Raw genomic sequence first — 20,429 nt, 5'->3', positions numbered from 1 at the left:
GCTATAAAGTGCCTGATCCAAAGATATCTAAATGATAATACAAAATTGGTTAACTGGTAAGAGAGACTGAAGAATTAATATTTCTGTGAAACATTTTATTCTGCACATTCAACCACAAAAAAAAAAATATATATATATCAACATGACAGGCATTTCGCCTACTGCAAAAAGGGTCAGAGAATAAAATTATGCTGAGCTCTTTTTGCATACGACCATTTTTCGATACAGGGGCTTGTTCTGATGCAAGGAAAGTCTGCTTCTCACTAACATGTGGGTGTCAAACACAGCCTTCAGATTTTAGAAAGAGCGCAAGCCTCTGAAACTAGAATCAGTTTTTGGTGGTCAGTCTTTCATCGAAAGGGTCTTAAGTACAAACTACTGGCTTGGAGGTGGAAATGCCCCAGATTTTCAGCCTAATAAGGTTTGTCTGAGGCCTAGTATTTGGTGTTCGGTTTACAAAGAGGTGTGTGAATCCTGCTCTGAGAATGGAGTTTTGGCCATGGACTCCAATAGGAACAAGATCAGGTTCTAAATGAGTAACCATGCAGTCTGGCACAGGGTACAATCCCAAGAGCAGATTTCTTCAGCAGGTAGGACTAATCCTTAGCATCTCCACAGAAGTGATAGTCCTTGCAACAACTGTTAAAGCTGACCTATTTCCCTTAAAGCCACTTAAAACAGAGCCATCCAGTGATGATTACTATCCTCCTCCCAGCAAGTATGAGCAGCAATGGAAAACGAGAAGGCTGCGCTGTGGCCCCTCACCCTCTCAATAAAACCATCCCATTACAGTAGTCTAGCTCTCCATCTGGCTTGCTGTCTCAGCTTGGCTGTTGAGAGATTCTGCTGGACGAGGTGTAGACAAGTGTTCCAACTCATAATGTCCGTTCTCAGCCACCTCCTTGGAGCTCAAGCATCCCTCCTCTCCTGTCAGCTTCTTACTCTTCTTATGCTCAATGATCTGCTGGAGCTGGTGCCCGGCGTAGTCTGGTTTGGTAGTTAGCAGATTAGCTGGCACAGTCATCCCAAGGATGTCCGATACCATGTAGGGTCGGAGCCAGCCCACTAATGGGGTGCTGCCAGGGCTGTAGTGGGTTCGTTTATGGTAGAACAGGAGCCCATCTATCTGTAAGAGGCAGAGAGATGGAATGGGCAGCATTTACATCAAGGGACAGAGATATTTCAGGTGTAAGCGTGCACAGAGATATCTGAAAGCAAATACATTTGACTTTGATGCTTCCCAGCTTTACTGATCTCTTTTCACTTTCAAGCTAAAACAATCAGACATTTTATTTGATTACTTCAGACAATGAGATGAACCAAGGAAGAGTAAAGTGGAAACCCAAGAGTTCCAATACTATCAGATTAGCACCTCTTTCAATGAGAATACAATTAAATGCTGAATGGGTCACGTCCATCGGATCATTAAAGAAACACAACAAACGGTTAGGCTAATGTCAGTTGATCAGCAAATATCAGTGTTTTGGGTTTGGTTGCTGTGCTCCTGCACTGAAGAAACTCAGGCTGATTTTTAATAAGGCAACCTTACAGAAAGAACATCTCAGGGTTTTGGTTTTTTTTTATTATTATTAAAAGAATAGGACATCTTGGAAGTGATTAGTCAGAGGCAGCGATGCCAAGCAGCCCTGATCAGTCTACTGTTCCTGTTCCGTCAGCTTCCTCATGCTCAATAAATTCTTAATGAATCTCAGGAGGTAATGAGTGTCCTTATCTCCCACTCCAAATCAATGGCAGTTAAGGGCCCTCTGTACTTGAAGGATCAGGCCCTTAGCTTTTTGCTACCACTGCAATTCAAGCACTTGAAGCTGGCTGATGTTACCTATTAGCCTCTTTTCCATTTAAATTTACCCAGCACACTAAGGATTTTCGATTATCCCTTCCACTGATTCCCATAGGTGCACTTGGTCAGATTACACCTTACCTTGGGATTTCTTAATGTCGAGGGGGGTGGGGGGGAAGCTCCTTTTAGCAAAGCCAGCTGAACTCTAAAAAGCAATTTACGTGTGAGCAAAGAGGATGACTGTGCAGAGTAACTGGGAAAGAGAGAGGGTTATTTGGTTATCGATCACTGTGGGGCTCTGGCAGAAAAATCTCACAGACAGGGGACTTGTGTTAATCGAACATGAACCAAAGCAATGAGATTCATATCCTGCTTGGGCAAGATCCCTGAATATTCTGCATGCAAACCCACACATGGGGGAAGTAAGGGATGACTCAGGAAAAGAGAGCTCCTGATGTGACCACACTCTGCCATGCAGACACATGTAATATGTTTCAGGTAACACACAGCATGCTGTCAATAAGAGGCCATACTAGCCACACAAAGCAGGAGAGAGTCTTTAAGCAACTTTGGGATTCTGCTAAGTAGAGACCCAGGGAAGCTCCTTCAATTGCATTCCTTTTATTTCAAGATTTCAGCACATGGGGAGAGCCCCAAGAAGCTGGGCCAAGAATCAGCTAGATCGACATAAGTCATGTCCTCTCAAGAGGTTTTTTCTGTAAATTACTTCAGTTTCTATTTTCATTCCAGCCAATTTAATTTGCTGTCTGTCTCTACACTGAATCACTGTCCTGACGCCAGCCAATTCAGAAACAGGTTAATGTTACTGTTTGCACAAGACTAAACTTGATGGGAAATTGGTATGGAGGGATTTTATTTTTTTGTGGCCAACACTTTCAAACTTGAGTGCTTCAAGTTAAGCTCGGACTTTGATACCTAAGTAAAAGAGGCTTGTGATTTTCCAAAGAGCCAAGCACCTACAGCTCCAATTGACTTCAATAAGATTTTCAATTATTTCCACCAGATTTGTGCATCTCTGAAAAACAGACTCATAAATCACTTTTATTTAAAAAGGCCAGTGGACTGATCGAAAGCCCACTGAAATCAACAGAAAGACTCCCACTGATCTCACTGGGCTTTCGATCAGATCTTAAATTTGGAGTCAGAAACTTCACTTTAGGGACCGAGGTATGAACAATTTGGCTAAACTCACTGCCATCACCTGCAAGAGATCATTTGAACAGCATGAGCACTATACATCCCTCCATCATTCACAAATGGGGAAAATTCACCTTTGCTTTCCTGAAGCAGCCAAACATAGCAAATTCATTTGGTTTTCATAGGATGCAGTCCGTAAGCAAGACTTGGTCCACCTGTAGCCCGCAAGTTTTAATTCTTTTTGTCCATGCTACATTACAGGGACTTCATGAGCTCCCTCTGGTGGCAAATTTAACATGATCATTCATTCAGTTTTCTTTAGTGAATGCTTGGTGACCTATTTCTCTGTCGGTACTGGTTAGGAAGAGAACTCAGAGCTACAGCTAGCACCAAATTAGACAAGGGTCAGCGTGATGACCCAGCATGTTGATGCACTAGCCTTCCACGGCTGGACACCTGGGGACAAATTGTGACTGGGATACATGAGAGAGTTTGATAAATCCAGAGAGGAAAATTGAGTCTATTGAGAATTTCAGTATCTTCCTGGAACTTTCTACTCCTCCTTCAATGGGGTTACGTTCTACAGCTCTTTTCCAGTGGGAGATGTCTAGAGGCAGACTTAAGCTTTCGGGCCAAAGATGTCACTATGGCTGCCAGATTCTTCAAGTTTTGGCAGGCAAGAGAGCCTATTGGTTAAAGAATCATAAAGGCTTTATAGACGTTCTGGGCATCCTGCTCTTTGCTTAGTACAATTCCAGCACTGCCATTCAGAGGACTCAGACTTGCCGGCCAAATCTGATGACTATCTTTGCCTTAAAAAGAAGGCATCAGACAATCAAGTGTTACCAGCAAATCTAGCATTTGCTTGTCAGTATGTTTCAGTCTGCATTTGTTGTAATTGCTTACATGCGCCCAGAGAGCTCAAGAGATGCAGTTGAGAGTCAGAGAGGCATTTGGCTTGGGGTAATTGAGGAGTGGTGGTCTCCCTTTCTATGTAGGTTTATATATGCCCCCCCCCCATCACTGTAGGATCTAAACACCTCAGTCACAGGTGAATCTGTCCTCACCACATGAGGCAGGGAAGTATGGTTATCCAAGATCACAGATGGAGAAAAGCTGCAGGTGGATGAAGTGACTTGTCCAAGGCCATACATGGTCTCTGTGGCAGAGGTGGGAAATGACTGCAGTCTCCTGAGTCTCAGCCTAGTGCTTTAACAAGACCTTCCTTTACTGTTGTTCCATTGCATGGGAGCCGAGTTGCAGCTGAGTTGGCTTCCAGCATGTCTGCAGAAGCCACAATTCCCAAGTAAAATCAGACATATTACCCCACATGCAGCTTCTCTTCTTACAGTACATCCTTAAAACCACTTCCCACCCACCCCCAGCCCCTGTACAACACACAGCTCTGTTGTCACTGAGCCGCAGCATGGTCCCAAGTCCCCAGTCCCTCCACTGAAGGCAAAAAGCCATCTTACCTCAAAGGGGAAGTCCATGGCCAGCACCTCGCAGAGGCTCTCTGGGGTGCAGGGGAAACTCTGCAGGCCCACAAATTTAAACTGAAAGGGTAAGAGAATTAGAGCAGTTAGTGCATTCTCTCTCACGGGCCAATTGTACCAAATGTTGCAAAGCTTTTGGTTCTGGAGATAAAGCAACAGGACTTAACTGTTCAGAGGTGCCAATTACCTGCAGTTCAAGTCAATGGCAGATGCAGGTGCCAACCACTTCTGAAAACTAGCCCAATGATCTTTCTGTTACTCCTGTTTCAGCGTGAGCACAAGTAGCATCTGTTGAATGTCGATGAACAAATTCGCCACTGACATAAGATGCATATTTACTGAAATCAGGGTTGTGACCACTTACGCCTGCAGTGAATTTAGGCCCAAATCGCTCTCTCTGAGTGCACAACCAGCTCTGCCTGGTTGACGTTTACAAGCTTCATAGCCCCACAGGGCGCATGGCACCATATAAATCAGAGCCCAGGCTCTGAAGAGCTTACAATCTATGGGTTCAATCCTAGAAAGACTTACTACTGAGTACAAGACTTGCCACTGAGAAACCCCACTGAAGTGAATTACTCGTGGCAGTGAGCAAACCACCTCGTAGCAAGTGCTTGTAGGAACAAGCTCCATGTTTCTGTTTGCTCAGCAGAGACCTGAGCTGGCAGAGGTGGTGGGTTTTGTTTTGTTTTAAAAAAAAATAACCCTTGAGACCATGGCTCACATATGCAGCAGGAACCAGTTTAATGGAACAGGGAAAAGATCCTCCTTCAACAAGGTGCTTAAGCACTTGCTAACTTTAAACTCATGAGTAGCCCCCTGGATTTCAAGAGTGAGAGTATTCAGGAACAACTGTTCAAAATAACAGCTCAGTGATCAGGGGCCTCTGATGTGTTCTCTCTCATTGCAGTCAGTGGAAGTTGGGGGGCTCTGTATTGCACAGAAACTGGCCTCATCACAGCCTCAGTCCCTTCAACTTCATGCATTCAGCACAGCTCAGTAGAGGAAGGACTGGTGCTTTATAAATCTCTGGTTCTGCCTCCAACTCAACCCCTCAGACAGAAACCAAGTTCCTGAGAGCAGGTGAGGCTCTCTCCTAACATCAAAAGAGGATTCCTGTCAGACAGCAAATGCACACTAATGCTGTCCCTGGGGAAACCTTGCTGGTTTTCCTTTACACCTGCATTTCAGCCAGGGAGACTAAAAAAGTGGCACTGCAGCCAGTTAATACCCTGCAGCCCGGATCTCCTCCAGCACTTAGGGTGGAAAGTGCAGGTTTATTATTTTTAAATGGTTTGTTTACATCCTGAATGTGGGATCTCATTTCATCAGAAGAACGTTGCAGTGACCAAGTGGTGACATGTGGAAGATCAAACCAATGAACACGCCAAAACATTCCCATTCAGAATGGGAGAGTTAAACCCACTCTCCTTGTGCTCTGGATACAAAGGACTTACTGGATTAATCCTGCTTTTCTCTGCCAGTCCTTCCTCTTCTTGTATCTTAGAATGAAGCCAGTAGAATCGGAAATCTGTCTGGAGAAGGCAGAAGACACATAGGGTAGCGATCATCCATCCCAAACACTGGGGAGTCTACTGTGGTGCCTCATGGCATCCACCTACTGCAGATTCCACTGAATCCCTGATATCTGACGCAGTTCAGAGAACAAGTGACACAACAAGGCTCCCTCCAGTAAGGGGGGGAGGGGGGCACGTGGGTTTGAATGCACTGGCTAGGGAGAAGAAAGGTCCAGTACCTGACAGTCATAAACGGGATGCCCCCTCCAACACATCACGTCAAGGATGTAGTACGTCTGGTTCACTTCGCTGTAGATACAGTCCAAGATCGTGTAGTCTGTATGTAGAAACACAAGTGATCCAGGCATGGAGTGCTACAGACCCAAACTACATACTACAGCTCTGACACTACCAGGACTTTGCCCAACACAATCTTCGCTCCCATTCCAGCTTTGGAAGCTACTGCAGTAGAATCCAATCTAGCTTGGAGGGGCACAGGAAAGACGCCATCTGCTGATGGAGTCAGTGAACATTCAGGGCAGACTGCTAGGTGGAGGACCCGAACCGTGAAGAGGAAGCTATGAATCCACTGAAAAAGAGTCTTCCATGCATTCACAACCCTCTTAAATAACAGACTCAATGCAGCTTCATGTAATATTACAAAGAGCAAGTGAAGGCTCTACATTGAGGTGAGCAAGCTGTTTGGCCCGAGGGCCACATCTTGGAATAGAAATTGTATGGCAGGCCATGAATGCTCACAAAATTGTGGTTGGGGTGTGGGATGGAGTGAGGGCTCTGGTTGGGGATGCGGGCTCCGGGGTGGGGCCAGAAATGAGGAGTTCAGGGTGCAGGAGGGGGCTCTGGGCCGAAGTGGAGGAGTGGGGTGCAGGGGGGTGGTGAGGGCTCTGGGGTGGACCTGGGGACAAGGAGCTTGGGGTATAGGAGGGTGCTCAGGGCTGGGACTGAGGGGTTCAGAGGGCAGGAGGGGGATCAGGGCTGTGGCAAGGGTTGGGGCACAAGGAGAAGCTCAGAGGTGCAGGCTCCCGGCAGCGCTTACCTCAAGTGGCTCCGGGAAGCAGAAGCATGTCCCCCTCCGGCTCCTATGTGGAGGCGTGGCCAGGCGTCTTTGCACGCTGTCCCAGCCGCAGGCGCCACCCCTGTAGCTCCCATTGGCTGTGGTTCACAGTCAATGGGAGCTGCAGGGGCGGCACTTGGGATAGGGGCAGCATGCAGAGCGGACCCCCTGACCGCCTCTACACATAGGAGCTGGAGGGGGAACATGCTGCTGCTTCCAGGAGCTGTGCTTCCAGCAAGCCTCAGACCCCGTTCACCAGCAGGAGCTCAAAGGCCAGATTTAAACAGCTGGCAGGCCAAATGCAGCCTGCAGTTTGCCCACCCCGCTCTCACACACACTTTACCCATAGGAATACTACACAGTCTACCAGTGCAGAGGGACTTGCGTTAACACAGAGACAGCTCTGGCTCTTAAGTGGGAAAAGGATATGGAGGTTGTGAGCCTGAGTTCAACCAATATCACTCTTCTCCAAGAGAAACTGATATTACAATAGGTAAAAAATACCCCCAATATTCCCCAAACATCTCACACCACAATGTAAATAGATAGACACGGAAGTTAAGTTACCCTTTAGCCACAAGGAGAACCTAGTCCTGCTGGGCAGCCCATGACTAAATACACAGAGAAGTAGGCCAGGTCTCTTGTACTGATTTTGAAGGTCTCTTCAGATAATTACCTTTCCCAGTTGCCGAATTGTGCCTGTTTCCCCCTGGCAAGAGGGAGGGGAACCTGTTGACACAAAATCCACTCTTGGTGTAAGCTGCAGTGGAGCCCTGCAGGGAAATGGAGAAAGTGCTGCTGTTAGACCCATGACTTGCAATGTGACCGTACTCAAGGCTTTAAAACACAGATCCAGTTACAACCCCAGACCTGTCCCATGTGCCTTACAAGATGGGGCTGTATTTTAACAGCATCTGGGGACCATTGTATTGAAACCAGGCCCCCCAGCATAGCTGATTTTAGATATACCCCCATTGACATCAGTAGCAAAACTCCCCTAGGAACAGGAGCAGGTTTTCTGCAGCATTGGCAGGAAGACCGCAACCAGAATTCCTGGACTAATATCTGATTGTATTAGGATGGACGGATGGGTGCCCATACAGAGTTCCACTACTGTGCTTTGTTTGGTTGACCCACACTATGATCTCTTACCCTGGATGCCACAATCAGTGCCCTTTTCCCCATGGGACACATCACCAGGATCCATTCTTGTTCCAGATCTGGGGGGACATCAATCAGCCACTCAGAAAGCATTAGCTGTAGGGTTACATAGCAACAGTGTTAATGACGACACTTGGGAACAGAACAAATACTTATAGGTCAAGAAACACAAATAATGGCCCTGCTTTCTCCAACGAGGCCTAGATCTGCATCAGTGACTTATAGTTCACAGCCCCATGCATCTAAATGGACACTTACGTGGATATCCAACCTCTTTTTAATAGCACTGAACAGCCCCATAGGGAATGACAGAAGGTCTCACGATGAATTAAAAGCTGTGGATGTGAGTCAGTTAAAACATTTATAACAGTGGATTTATAACAGAGGTAAGGAAATGTGTTGCTACTTTGGGAAACACTTTCACTCTATCTTACGTACTATCCCTACTATGATTTCACCATTGGATTGGGCATCCGCCCACACACACCTCCCCCAACCCTGCAATTCTGCCCTGAATGCAGATGAGCTTTCAACTGTTGCCTACAAGCACTGTGCATGCATGTACAGTGTGGTCTGCATGCAGGGATGAGCACTCACCCCATGCGTGCACTTTCCCGCACAGACACATGCACACGCTCATTCCCAGGAGCCAGCCCATCGTTTCCCTGTGCTATGTATCCCTGCTCACTTGGTTAGCATAGCGCTTTGGCAACTTCTTGCCCACGTCAACGTCCATATCCTCACTGCCCGCATCTTCACCTTCCTCCTCCTCCTCCTCCCTCTCAGCTCCAGTCCAGTCATCCTCTGCCAGTCTCCTGGCATGGTTCACATAGTCCAATCTCTTACTGCAGGAGAGAACAGAGAAACCCATTTCCCTCTCTGAAAGGAGACATAGCCATTTCCGCCCTCCCACGCACCTTGGAATGCTGCGTCTGGATCCAGCGAACAAGGCGCTGAATACATGCGCTTGTTAAGGGAATGGGCCACGTAGCCAATGAGGATTCTCAGCTGTGCCCTTTGAGACCATCCACACACGAGCCAGCCAGAATACCAGAACAACAACAGTTTTCTAACTTTAACAATAGACTGTGGGTTGTGGAGCTCCGGCGTCTATTCCCCCCCCCCCCCCAGCTCAGTGCTGGAGGCATTTGGCCTCTGCCTTAACATACCCAAAGCATGAGTAGAACACACTGTAATCACACATCCTGTCAGAGCATTCTTATTCTGGAAAGACACAGTTATAAGGAACCCAAGCTGGTCATCCTGAAAGCTGCATTGCAGAACACGTTCCCAGGCAGCACAGGAATGCCCCACTCTCCATTTCTGCTCCGATTCCCATGCATGCTCTCACCTCCGCTTCATGCACACTGCCATATAGGCTACACACTTGGAAACTTCATGTGGAGCTATTCTTCTAGCTCTGTGGATTCTAAGTAACTATACATTATCATAGCGGTACCAAGGGACCATTCCTGACTCACCAGCCTTCCCCGTCTCCCAGCCTAGCAGCTACAGTGGTAGCACTAGTGCCAGCCTTCCAACATGCAAACCCATGGGTACATGCTGGAGGCGCACCAAGGCCAGAGCACTTCACACTCACATGACCCTACAGTGAGTAGACGCCACATATCAAAACACCATTGATAAAATGCCTGGCCCACAAGATATGGGGCAGACAGAGACAAGCCCTTGGAGTAGCTCTAAAAGGATCAGCAGCCAAGGGGAAAAGGCCATCAATTATGGAACCCTTACGATTTCTGAAGTTCCAAGAGCCGACGTCTCCTCTCTGCCTGCTCCAGGGAACTGTACTTGGACTTGTACTGTGCCAGTCGGGGGTGAGGGGCTGCTGTGCTGTTCAGGTCCTGAGACACAGCGAAGCTGGAAGTCAGTGCTTGGTTCAATTCCTCCATTTTACTGTCTGGGAGAGAAAAAGCGAACTGAGTGGAACGTTAGGTAGAGTTCATTTCCTCCTGCCTGAGCAGCTTGGGATGGCTCCCCAGGCCCTCAGCATCCAAAAGAAACAGGGAGACCAGGTGGCTGGAGAGGAGGGAAAGAACATGGTGTTTTACAGCCCAGCTGAAAGGATTACAGGATGGGTTCAGAGGTGGAGCTGGACGACCAGAGCAAAGGGAAGCCCAACACACAGATGGAGAGGGTGCAGCAGACGGAAGAGGAGAGCTGGCAATGGGGCCCAGGAGAGATGGCAGGATAAAACCTAACTCTTCACATTGTCAAAGCAGCATGCAAATATTAATTAATCCTCCCAGCCAGTCCCAGGAGGTTAGGAAATAGCATTCTCATGTCACAGGAAATTGTGGGGACAGAGGTTAAAGCCAACACGGTCAGGCACCTACATAAAGGTGAGCAGAGTTTCGAGGTGCTGAGCACCTGCCACTCTCACGGATCTCGGTGGGAGACAATGCTTGGTACTCAGCCCCTCGGGTCACCAGGCCATTTAATTAGGTGCTTCAATATGGAGGACAACGAAAGTTTGGAAATGTGGGCTCAGGAGGTGCAGCTGGGAACAGAACCTAGGAGTCCTCATGCCCAGCCCACTAAGCTGGACCATGCTGTGGCTCTATGCGGGAGAGGGATGGAGAGATGATGGGAGAAATGGAGCGGGAGAATGGAGAGGGAGAGGGGAATAGGGAGTGGGGGAGGAGGAGAGCAGGACAGGGGAAATGGGAACAGGGGTAGGGAATGGAAAGGGGTAGTGAAGCTGGGAGGAAAGTGGGGCAGTTGGGGAAATGGGAACAGGGGATGGACAAGAGTGAGGGCAGGGAGAGATGGGAGCAAGGGGAGGGGAGAGATGGAGAGAAGGCGGGATGAGGGGATTGGAGGGATGGGAGTAGATGGATGGGGGTGGAGAGAAGGGGGATGGAAGGATGGGACAGAGGAGAGCAGGGGAATGGGATAGGATCAGGCCAGGGAGAATGGAGGGAGGAACTGGGGGAAAGGGGAGGTGAGAGCACTGGGGTGAGATGGGAGGAGGGGGAAATGGGATGGGGTGGATAGTGGGACATGGAGGGATGAGAGGAGAATAGGGGGATGGGATGGGGGCCAGCAGGGATGGGGATGAAACAGCAGGGGAGGGCTGGGATCAGAGGAGGTGGGATTGGGGGTAGGGTAGCGAGGAATGGAGGGATGGGAGAAGGAGAATGGGGAGATGGGGATGAAGATAGGTGAGGAGGAATGGGATCAGAGGAGGGTAGCGGGCAATGGAGAGACGGGAGAAGGAGAGGGGAGGTGGGGAAGGCGGGATGGGATCAGAGGACAGAGGAGGGCGGTGGGTAGCGGGCAATGGAGAGACGGGAGAAGGAGAGGGGAGGTCGGGAAGGCGGGATGGGATCAGAGGACAGAGGAGGGCGGTAGGTAGCGGGGAATGGACAGACGGCGGCAGGTGGGGAAGGCGGGATGGGATCAGGGGACAGAGGAGGGCGGTAGGTAGCGGGGAATGGAGGGACGGGAAAAGGAGAGGGGAGGTCGGGAAGGCGGGATGGGATCAGAGGACAGAGGAGGGCGGTAGGTAGCGGGGAATGGACAGACGGCGGGAGGTGGGGAAGGCGGGATGGGATCAGGGGACAGAGGAGGGCGATAGGTAGCGGGGAATGGACAGACGGCGGGAGGTGGGGAAGACGGGATGGGATCAGGGGACAGAGGAGGGCGGTAGGTAGCGGGGAATGGAGGGACGGGAAAAGGAGAGGGGAGGTGGGGAAGGCGGGATGGGATCAGAGGACAGAGGAGGGCGGTAGGTAGCGGGGAATGGAGGGACGGGAGAAGGAGAGGGGAAGTCGGGAAGGCGGGATGGGATCAGAGGACAGAGGAGGGCGGTAGGTAGCGGGGAATGGAGGGACGGGAGAAGGAGAGGGGAAGTCGGGAAGGCGGGATGGGATCAGAGGACAGAGGAGGGCGGTAGGTAGCGGGGAATGGAGGGACGGGAGAAGGAGAGGGGAGGTCGGGAAGGCGGGATGGGATCAGAGGACAGAGGAGAGCGGTAGGTAGCGGGGAATGGAGGGACGGGAAAAGGAGAGGGGAGGTGGGGAAGGCGGGATGGGATCAGAGGACAGAGGAGAGCGGTAGGTAGCGGGGAATGGAGGGACGGGAGAAGGAGAGGGGAGGTGGGGAAGGCGGGATGGGATCAGGGGACAGAGGAGGGCGGTAGGTAGCGGGGAATGGAGGGACGGGAAAAGGAGAGGGGAGGTTGGGAAGGCGGGATGGGATCAGAGGACAGAGGAGGGCGGTAGGTAGCGGGGAATGGGACGGGAAAAGGAGAGGGGAGGTGGGGAAGTCGGGAAGGGATCAGAGAACAGAGGAGGGCGGTGGATAGCGGGGAATGGAGGGACGGGAAAAGGAGAGGGGAGGTGGGGAAGGCGGGATGGGATCAGAGGACAGAGGAGGGCGGTAGGTAGCGGGGAATGGAGGGACGGGAGAAGGAGAGGGGAGGTCGGGAAGGCGGGATGGGATCAGGGGACAGAGGAGGGCGGTAGGTAGCGGGGAATGGACAGATGGCGGGAGGTGGGGAAGGCGGGATGGGATCAGAGGACAGAGGAGGGCGGTAGGTAGCGGGGAATGGACAGACGGCGGGAGGTGGGGAAGGCGGGATGGGATCAGGGGACAGAGGAGGGTGGTAGGTAGCGGGGAATGGAGGGACGGGAAAAGGAGAGGGGAGGTGGGGAAGGCGGGATGGGATCAGAGGACAGAGGAGGGCGGTGGATAGCGGGGAATGGAGGGACGGGAGAAGGAGAGGGGAGGTGGGGAAGGCGGGATGGGATCAGAGGACAGAGGAGGGCGGTAGGTAGCGGGGAATGGACAGACGGCGGGAGGTGGGGAAGGCGGGATGGGATCAGGGGACAGAGGAGAGCGGTAGGTAGCGGGGAATGGAGGGACGGGAGAAGGAGAGGGGAGGTCGGGAAGGCGGGATGGGATCAGAGGACAGAGGAGGGCGGTAGGTAGCGGGGAATGGACAGACGGCGGCAGGTGGGGAAGGCGGGATGGGATCAGGGGACAGAGGAGGGCGGTGGGTAGCGGGGAATGGAGGGACGGGAAAAGGAGAGGGGAGGTGGGGAAGGCGGGATGGGATCAGAGGACAGAGGAGGGCGGTAGGTAGCGGGGAATGGAGGGACGGGAGAAGGAGAGGGGAGGTGGGGAAGGCGGGATGGGATCAGGGGACAGAGGAGGGCGGTAGGTAGCAGGGAATGGAGGGACGGGAAAAGGAGAGGGGAGGTGGGGAAGGCGGGATGGGATCAGAGGACAGAGGAGGGCGGTAGGTAGCGGGGAATGGAGGGACGGGAGAAGGAGAGGGGAGGTCGGGAAGGCGGGATGGGATCAGGGGACAGAGGAGGGCGGTGGATAGCGGGGAATGGAGGGACGGGAGAAGGAGAGGGGAGGTCGGGAAGGCAGGATGGGATCAGAGGACAGAGGAGGGCGGTAGGTAGCGGGGAATGGACAGACGGCGGGAGGTGGGGAATGCGGGATGGGATCAGGGGACAGAGGAGGGCGGTAGGTAGCGGGGAATGGAGGGACGGGAGAAGGAGAGGGGAGGTCGGGAAGGCGGGATGGGATCAGGGGACAGAGGAGGGCGGTAGGTAGCGGGGAATGGAGGGACGGGAGAAGGAGAGGGGAGGTCGGGAAGGCGGGATGGGATCAGAGGACAGAGGAGGGCGGTGGATAGCGGGGAATGGAGGGACGGGAAAAGGAGAGGGGAGGTGGGGAAGGCGGGATGGGATCAGAGGACAGAGGAGGGCGGTAGGTAGCGGGGAATGGAGGGACGGGAGAAGGAGAGGGGAGGTGGGGAAGGCGGGATGGGATCAGAGGACAGAGGAGGGCGGTAGGTAGCGGGGAATGGAGGGACGGGAAAAGGAGAGGGGAGGTGGGGAAGGCGGGATGGGATCAGAGGACAGAGGAGGGCGGTAGGTAGCGGGGAATGGAGGGACGGGAGAAGGAGAGGGGAGGTCGGGAAGGCGGGATGGGATCAGGGGACAGAGGAGGGCGGTGGATAGCGGGGAATGGAGGGACGGGAGAAGGAGAGGGGAGGTCGGGAAGGCGGGATGGGATCAGAGGACAGAGGAGGGCGGTAGGTAGCGGGGAATGGACAGACGGCGGGAGGTGGGGAAGGCGGGATGGGATCAGGGGACAGAGGAGAGCGGTAGGTAGCGGGGAATGGAGGGACGGGAGAAGGAGAGGGGAGGTGGGGAAGGCGGGATGGGATCAGAGGACAGAGGAGGGCGGTGGATAGCGGGGAATGGAGGGACGGGAAAAGGAGAGGGGAGGTGGGGAAGGCGGGATGGGATCAGAGGACAGAGGAGGGCGGTAGGTAGCGGGGAATGGAGGGACGGGAGAAGGAGAGGGGAGGTGGGGAAGGCGGGATGGGATCAGAGGACAGAGGAGGGCGGTAGGTAGCGGGGAGTGGAGGGACGGGAGAAGGAGAGGGGAGGTCGGGAAGGCGGGATGGGATCAGAGGACAGAGGAGGGCGGTAGGTAGCGGGGAATGGACAGACGGCGGGAGGTCGGGAAGGGATCAGGGGGTGGCAGACGGGAGCGGGGCTGGAAACAGGGCCGGCCGGGGCGGACACAGAGCAGCAGAGCCCGGCCCGCCCCAGCCCGACGCTCCGCTCACCGGGCCGCGCTCCAGCCGAGCCGAGCCGCTGCTCTCACTAGGCCGCTGAGGCGGGTTCTGGCCAGACCGAGCAGCCTCCTGCCCGCCGTGCCTGGCCCCGCCCCGCTGCCTGCGGAGCCTCCGCCGGGCCGCGGGGGAGGCTGCAGCGCTGCTGGGTCTGTCGTGCCCGAGCCGAGCGAGGCCGGCGGCCCGGCTTAGGCCCAGCGCGGACAGGGCCGGGTACGGATCCCTCCGCCCCGGGCTGTCCGCAGCTAATTACTCGGGGGAGGGGGCTGAATTGCGGGTGCCCGTGTCGCCCTCCCGGGCTGCTGTGCGCGGGGCGCTGCACGAGCCTAGCCGAGAGGACAAGCCGGAGCCCCCCCCCGCACCCTGCTCTCGTCGGCCCGGCGGTGGCAGCGGGGAGAGTTTGCAAAGAACCGCCTCGGATGTCAGCAGCAAATGGGGCCGGTTGCTGCTGGGACATGCCCCCGCGGCGCTTGCCGTGTCGGGCCCCCATCCCGCAAACCCGTCTTGGTGCTCAGGCGCCTTATGCCCATTGGTTCCAGCACCTAAATCCCTTTGGGGGGGCTGGGCCTTGGAGCGCGTGAGTAGGCCAAGGGTGCAGCTTAATTAGGCTTGGAAAGGGGTGGATTGTGATCACTAAATGTCCGGTTCACCGCACATCCGCAAACTGCCTACACAATATTTCCATCAACAATCATGGACATTTGCAGCTAGGCAAAGCGAGGGGAATGGCGCTTGAGAGCTTGGGTTTAAACATCTTTAATTTGTGTATTTTGACATGTGATGTTGACAGTTTGTGTCTTAAGGGTTCTAGGGCATTCTTGTTGAATCTCAACATTTACAGATAATTGTCTGACCCCACCCCCAGCCTATCATCCCATAAGATGCAACTGTGAAAATTTAAATCGATACAATTCTGAAAAAAAAATGCTTAAAAATAAACGACCTGTTGAAATTATAAAGAAAAAATAGAATTCTGCTACACCTATGCTTAAAGCATTTGCAGGAGCAAGACCTAAATAATACTTACTATGGCATCCTTAATGTGTCCCATCTCTGGTTCATTTTATAGGGCCTCATCCTGCAAATGCTTAATCACCTGGGTAGCTTTACTTGTGCAAGTTCTCCCACTGAAGTCAGTGAGACTACTCAAGGTTGCTCATGTGCATAAGAACATTCAGGATCTGGCCCATAGGTTGTAAACTTTTCAGGGAAGAGACAGCGATGTGCCCCAGGTTCCACAAAAGTGGGATAATAATAATGATTATTAATAAATGTCGAAGTTAAATGAGACATAATTAAAGCAAAATTAGCCTGTCATGCCTCTCCACACAGGAGTTCTGAATTAAGAACAGAAGACTTGGTTTGCCCTTTTGTACCTTATTATGTGTACAGCACCACAGACATATGCTCTTTTGCAGTAGGAAAAATACACAGCAAACATAATTCTGACCCTCCAGTGCAGACTTTATAAAGGCACAAATAGATAACAATATAAATGACACTGGTAGCAGACAGCAGCGTTAGGTTGGGATGTTTGCACACATTGGCCTTGTGGGACAAGTGGATTGTTAGGAGCAGAGCTGTGGGATATTTCAATTGGGTTGCAATTTCAAAAAGTAAAAACAAAAATTAGTTTCAGGACAGACCAATAGCAAACATTTTCCAAATTTTTGGCATATTGAAAAGTCAAGACTATAACAGGGTTCAAAAAAGAACTAGATAAATTCATAGAAGTTATGTCCATCAATGGCTATTAGCCGGGATGGCAGGGATGGTATCCCTAGCCTCTGTTTGCCAGAAGCTGGGAATGGGTGACAGGGGATGGATCACTTGGTGATTACCTGTTCTGTTCATTCCCTTTGGGGCACCTGGCATTGGCCACTGTCAGAAGACAGGATACTGGGCTGGATGGACCTATGGTCTGACCCAGTATGGCCATTCTTATGTGAAAACCAATTTCATTTCAAGTCAAGCAAAATGTTTTGTTTAGATTTCAGCTATGTTTTAACACTTTTGAACTTTGAAAAAAATAAAGGAAATTTTGAAACAAGTAATTTCATACCAAAAAAATCAAAACATTTTGATTTTTTCGGAATTGTTTTTCTTGGAAACAAACTTCAAAACTGGTATGAATTTGCAAAATGTTTTGGTGTAGCTGAATTTGCATTTTTCAGCAAAAATTTCCAACCAAAACTTTTTGGCCAGCTCTTGTTTAGAAGTGATTTGAATGATAAAAGAAATGGCCTGATTCTGTAAGGTGCTGAGCGCCTCTTGGGGGATGCTGGATGCCACCACTCACACTACCTTCCATAGGAGTTGAAGGTGCTCAGCACCTTGTGAGATTGGGCCCTGAGTGAAAGTTGATTGGCCCAGTGATGAAGGTATGAAGTTGGGAGTGGGTGAAGGAGACAAAGGGCCTTCTGTAGTCCTTTACACCAGTGCTTCTCAAAGTGGTGGGTCAGCGAGCCATTAGCTGCTGGTCCGCAGCGAGTTTCCTCATAAGAGCATCGAATAGGATAATAATATGGCACCGGTCCCTGGCACGTTGGAAAAAAAAATTGCCGGTCCCCCAAATCAGATAGCTTGAAAAGCACTGATTTACACCACCTCAGAGTGGGTGTAAAATTTGCATAGGGTGCAAATAACTAAACAAGGTGCTGGGTAATGCTGAATCTGGCCCTTTAAAGCAGACAGGATTGAAGTTTAGGAGCAGAGATCTAAAAATCAGCTGCTAACCACCCTGCCATGATACTGTATGAAAATATCTCACGTAGAATCTGCCTATGCAAATCATAGCAAACCAACCTGCACAGGCTACCCTATAGAAATTAAGCTTTTTGAAGGTGATAAAAAACAAAACAAAAAACAATTAACGCCTGAATCTAGGATGTATAAAGCTAGTAAATGTGTGTATTAAAACATAGGCGTTGGACTGATTAAAAGAGATCACACTGTTTCTCTTGGCTAGGTCCTCACAGACTTCACTTTTGTTTACTTCCTATAAAGTAGGATGAGTGGAGGAGCTGCGAAAATTGAGAAACTCCCCCTTTCCCTGTTTCTTTATATTTACAGTCTCAAGTATCTTACTAGATATTAACACAGTATGGGCCACATTCAGACCTGCAGTCAGCAGGAGCAGCTCCACCGGCTCTGCTTTTTTCCTTCTGCACACAGTCTGAATTCAGCTCCATGTGTCTCACTGAACGCACCAGTTTTTGCATTCAATAAAAATGATAAAGATGTAAACAAAAACTAAATAGAAAGATGCTCAGCCTTCAGATGTGATGTTCTGTTTCTGCAATCATAGGACACATGGAAATACCAGTGTATCCTGCAGTTATTTGTAGTGGCGCCTGAGGGTCCAATACCTATTTGGGAAAATGTAGACATTAATTAATTACTATTTTTAAGCACTGATAATGTGCCAGGCATGATACAAGCCTTCAAATATAGATACTCCCCGCACCAGTGAGATGTAATCTAAGGCCCTGATCCTGCAAGCTGTTCCAGTGGGGCTCCATGTGGGGCCACATGTTCATTTATGGTAAGCAACTTGCAGGACTGGGATCTCAATTAGACAGGTAGAGGAGATATGACACACTAGGGGCCAAATTTTCCACTCATTCCAGGTTTACATTGGTGTGACTCCACTGACTTTAATGGAGTTGTTCCTTGTTTATACCTGTGCAAAGGACAGGAAAATCGAGCTCTAGATCTGTAGGTTTTCATTATAACAATAATTGTTAAAATAATTGACTTATAATAAAAGAATTGCCAATGTGTCCCTGTGGCTGGTGCACTGGGCTGGGACCCAGGAGACCTGGTTCTATTCCCATCTCTGCTACTGGCCTGCTAGGAGAGCTTACACAAGTCATTTCACCATCTGTGCCTCAGTTTCCTCATCTGTAAAATGGGCATGACGATACTGGCCTCCTTTGTAAAACGGCTTGATATCTACGATGAAAAGCTAGGTATTACCTGCCTCAGCTCTGAACACCCCTGAATTCTTGGAAGTGCTCAGATCCAGCTACGCATGAGGCCTTCCGATGTTCAGGAAGATAAATGCCCCCCATTGATAAGAAACCCAGCTCCGGGGGCCAGCCGTGCTGACTGCCTGTAGAGGGCAGCCTGTGACCTAGCTAGGCCCCCTGCTGCCTGGCTCTGTGTTCGCCTGAAGGCTTTTTAAACTTTCGAGCTTCGCCTCCCTCCCTTGCGTCATGGAAAAGACTGGAGTGTGAGAGGGACCCAGCTGTGGAGCGGGGGAGAGGCATCCAGGGGTACGTGGGAGGCAGAGCAAACAGGGAAATGGAGAGCCCCCAGGCTACAACAGGCAATTCCCCAAAACTTACTGGGGGCACCGCAAAACAGCAGGCGCAGGAAGGAATCAACAAGGAAAACTGAGCGGGACCTTGGAGCGCAGAGCCGGGAGGAGGAGCCCAGAGACTGGGACTTCTCCTGCATAAGCGCCCTGCGCAAGAACGGCGGAGGCCGGGATCGTCTTTACTCGCAGAGCTCTGGCTGGAGCAGATTCCGGCCGGCGGCTCGGCAAGATGGAGTGAAAGCTCTGCTGCAGGTGACCGGTCCTTGTCCCCAGAGAAAGGGGTCTGAATTGGCACGTGTAGGTATCTGGGCCTCCAGGTCTCCCTGCAAGCCGCAGCAGCCAGGACTGGGGCCAGAACAGAGGTCTTTTCGCCCAGCACAGCCTGGAGAAGTGTGTCTCCTGGCTTTATCCCTCTCTCCAAACGGAAGTGCCTCTGTTTTGCTGAATTCTTCGGGCAGCTTTCCCCCCCTCTCCGCTTCACCCGTGGACACAAGAAAACGGAATCGTATCCCCACCCCACTCCCCTGCAATCACTGGGAATTGGGAAACTTCATTGTTGCACCCCAAAATCTGCAGGGAGTGCTCCGAAGGAGGGATCCAGTGGATCGCTGCTTCCCTTGCCTGACGCTTTGGCTTTTCATCCTGGAAACACTGCAGCGTTTGGAAGGAACTTCGGTGGGTTTTGTGTGCAGCTCGTTTGAAGAGAAAGGAATTTGCCACATTTTTGATGGTTGGTTTTTGTTTCCTTTCCAAAGGGCTGGATCATTATTTGCTCTGACTGTATCAGTTTCAGGGTGCAGAGAGGAGCTGGCCAGGAAATAATTCCAACAAAAGAAACCCCTTTGCCAAACAGTTTTCAGACGGAATCAATGGATCTGATTCTAAAATCTTTCAGCCCTCATCAGGGGCTTGTCTAACTTTGTGTCGTTGGGTGAGTGGCAAATCCTTCCTTTTTCACTTGGCACTTGCCAATTTGGGTTGTAAAAGTGATTTAAAGATTCCCTATCCCTGAAGAGCTCAGTTACTTCTCTTTTGGTCTCCGTTTTTAAACTTCGCATGAACTTTTAACATCTTGAAGAGGGTGGGATTTTTTTAGGCGACTGTGTTGTTATTGCTGTGTGAGAGGCGTGACACATTCAATCTTGGATTGCTTTTTGGCTTTTTCGTTTCCTCCACCCCCTTGGAGGTTTGAGGATTTCCAAAAATCAGCCCCACCAGGAATTGCAAAATATTTGTGTTGGGATCATTTAAGGTTGTTCTTTTGTTTTGTTTTGCCTT

At 50.9% G+C, this 20,429-nt stretch overlaps 1 protein-coding gene and 1 long non-coding RNA gene across 6 annotated transcripts; one reads left to right on the top strand and one right to left on the bottom strand.

Annotated features, from left to right (window-relative positions):
- Positions 1-74: 74 nt before the first annotated feature.
- Positions 75-14,916, bottom strand: SNUPN (snurportin 1). Of its 3 annotated transcripts, none has more exons than XM_030578475.1 (9): positions 14,825-14,916; positions 9,961-10,126; positions 8,897-9,053; positions 8,200-8,304; positions 7,724-7,820; positions 6,212-6,309; positions 5,913-5,990; positions 4,435-4,515; positions 75-1,126 (listed from the first exon to the last, which is right to left on the bottom strand). In XM_030578475.1, the coding sequence occupies exons 2-9, from the start codon at positions 10,116-10,118 to the stop codon at positions 797-799; spliced, it is 1,104 nt and encodes a 367-aa protein (XP_030434335.1). In that variant the 5' UTR covers positions 10,119-10,126; positions 14,825-14,916; the 3' UTR covers positions 75-796. The 3 variants fall into 3 exon arrangements, with proteins under 3 accessions (XP_030434335.1, XP_030434336.1, XP_030434337.1); XM_030578476.1 differs by lacking the exon at positions 14,825-14,916 and adding an exon at positions 10,563-10,989; XM_030578477.1 differs by having other exon boundaries at positions 982-1,122.
- Positions 11,266-13,590, top strand: LOC115658928. 3 transcript variants are annotated; one of them, XR_004002407.1, is made up of 4 exons: positions 11,266-11,806; positions 11,879-12,767; positions 12,840-13,157; positions 13,312-13,590. It is a non-coding gene; the product is annotated as an uncharacterized LOC115658928 (long non-coding RNA). The 3 variants fall into 3 exon arrangements; XR_004002408.1 differs by having other exon boundaries at positions 11,879-13,003; positions 13,076-13,157; XR_004002406.1 differs by having other exon boundaries at positions 11,879-13,157.
- Positions 14,917-20,429: the final 5,513 nt, after the last annotated feature.

This window comes from Gopherus evgoodei, chromosome 10 (assembly GCF_007399415.2).
Source record: "Gopherus evgoodei ecotype Sinaloan lineage chromosome 10, rGopEvg1_v1.p, whole genome shotgun sequence".
NCBI lineage: Eukaryota > Metazoa > Chordata > Testudines > Testudinidae > Gopherus > Gopherus evgoodei.
The sequence above is the reverse complement of the archived record's forward strand: the minus strand, read 5'-3'. Positions and strand labels throughout refer to the sequence as shown.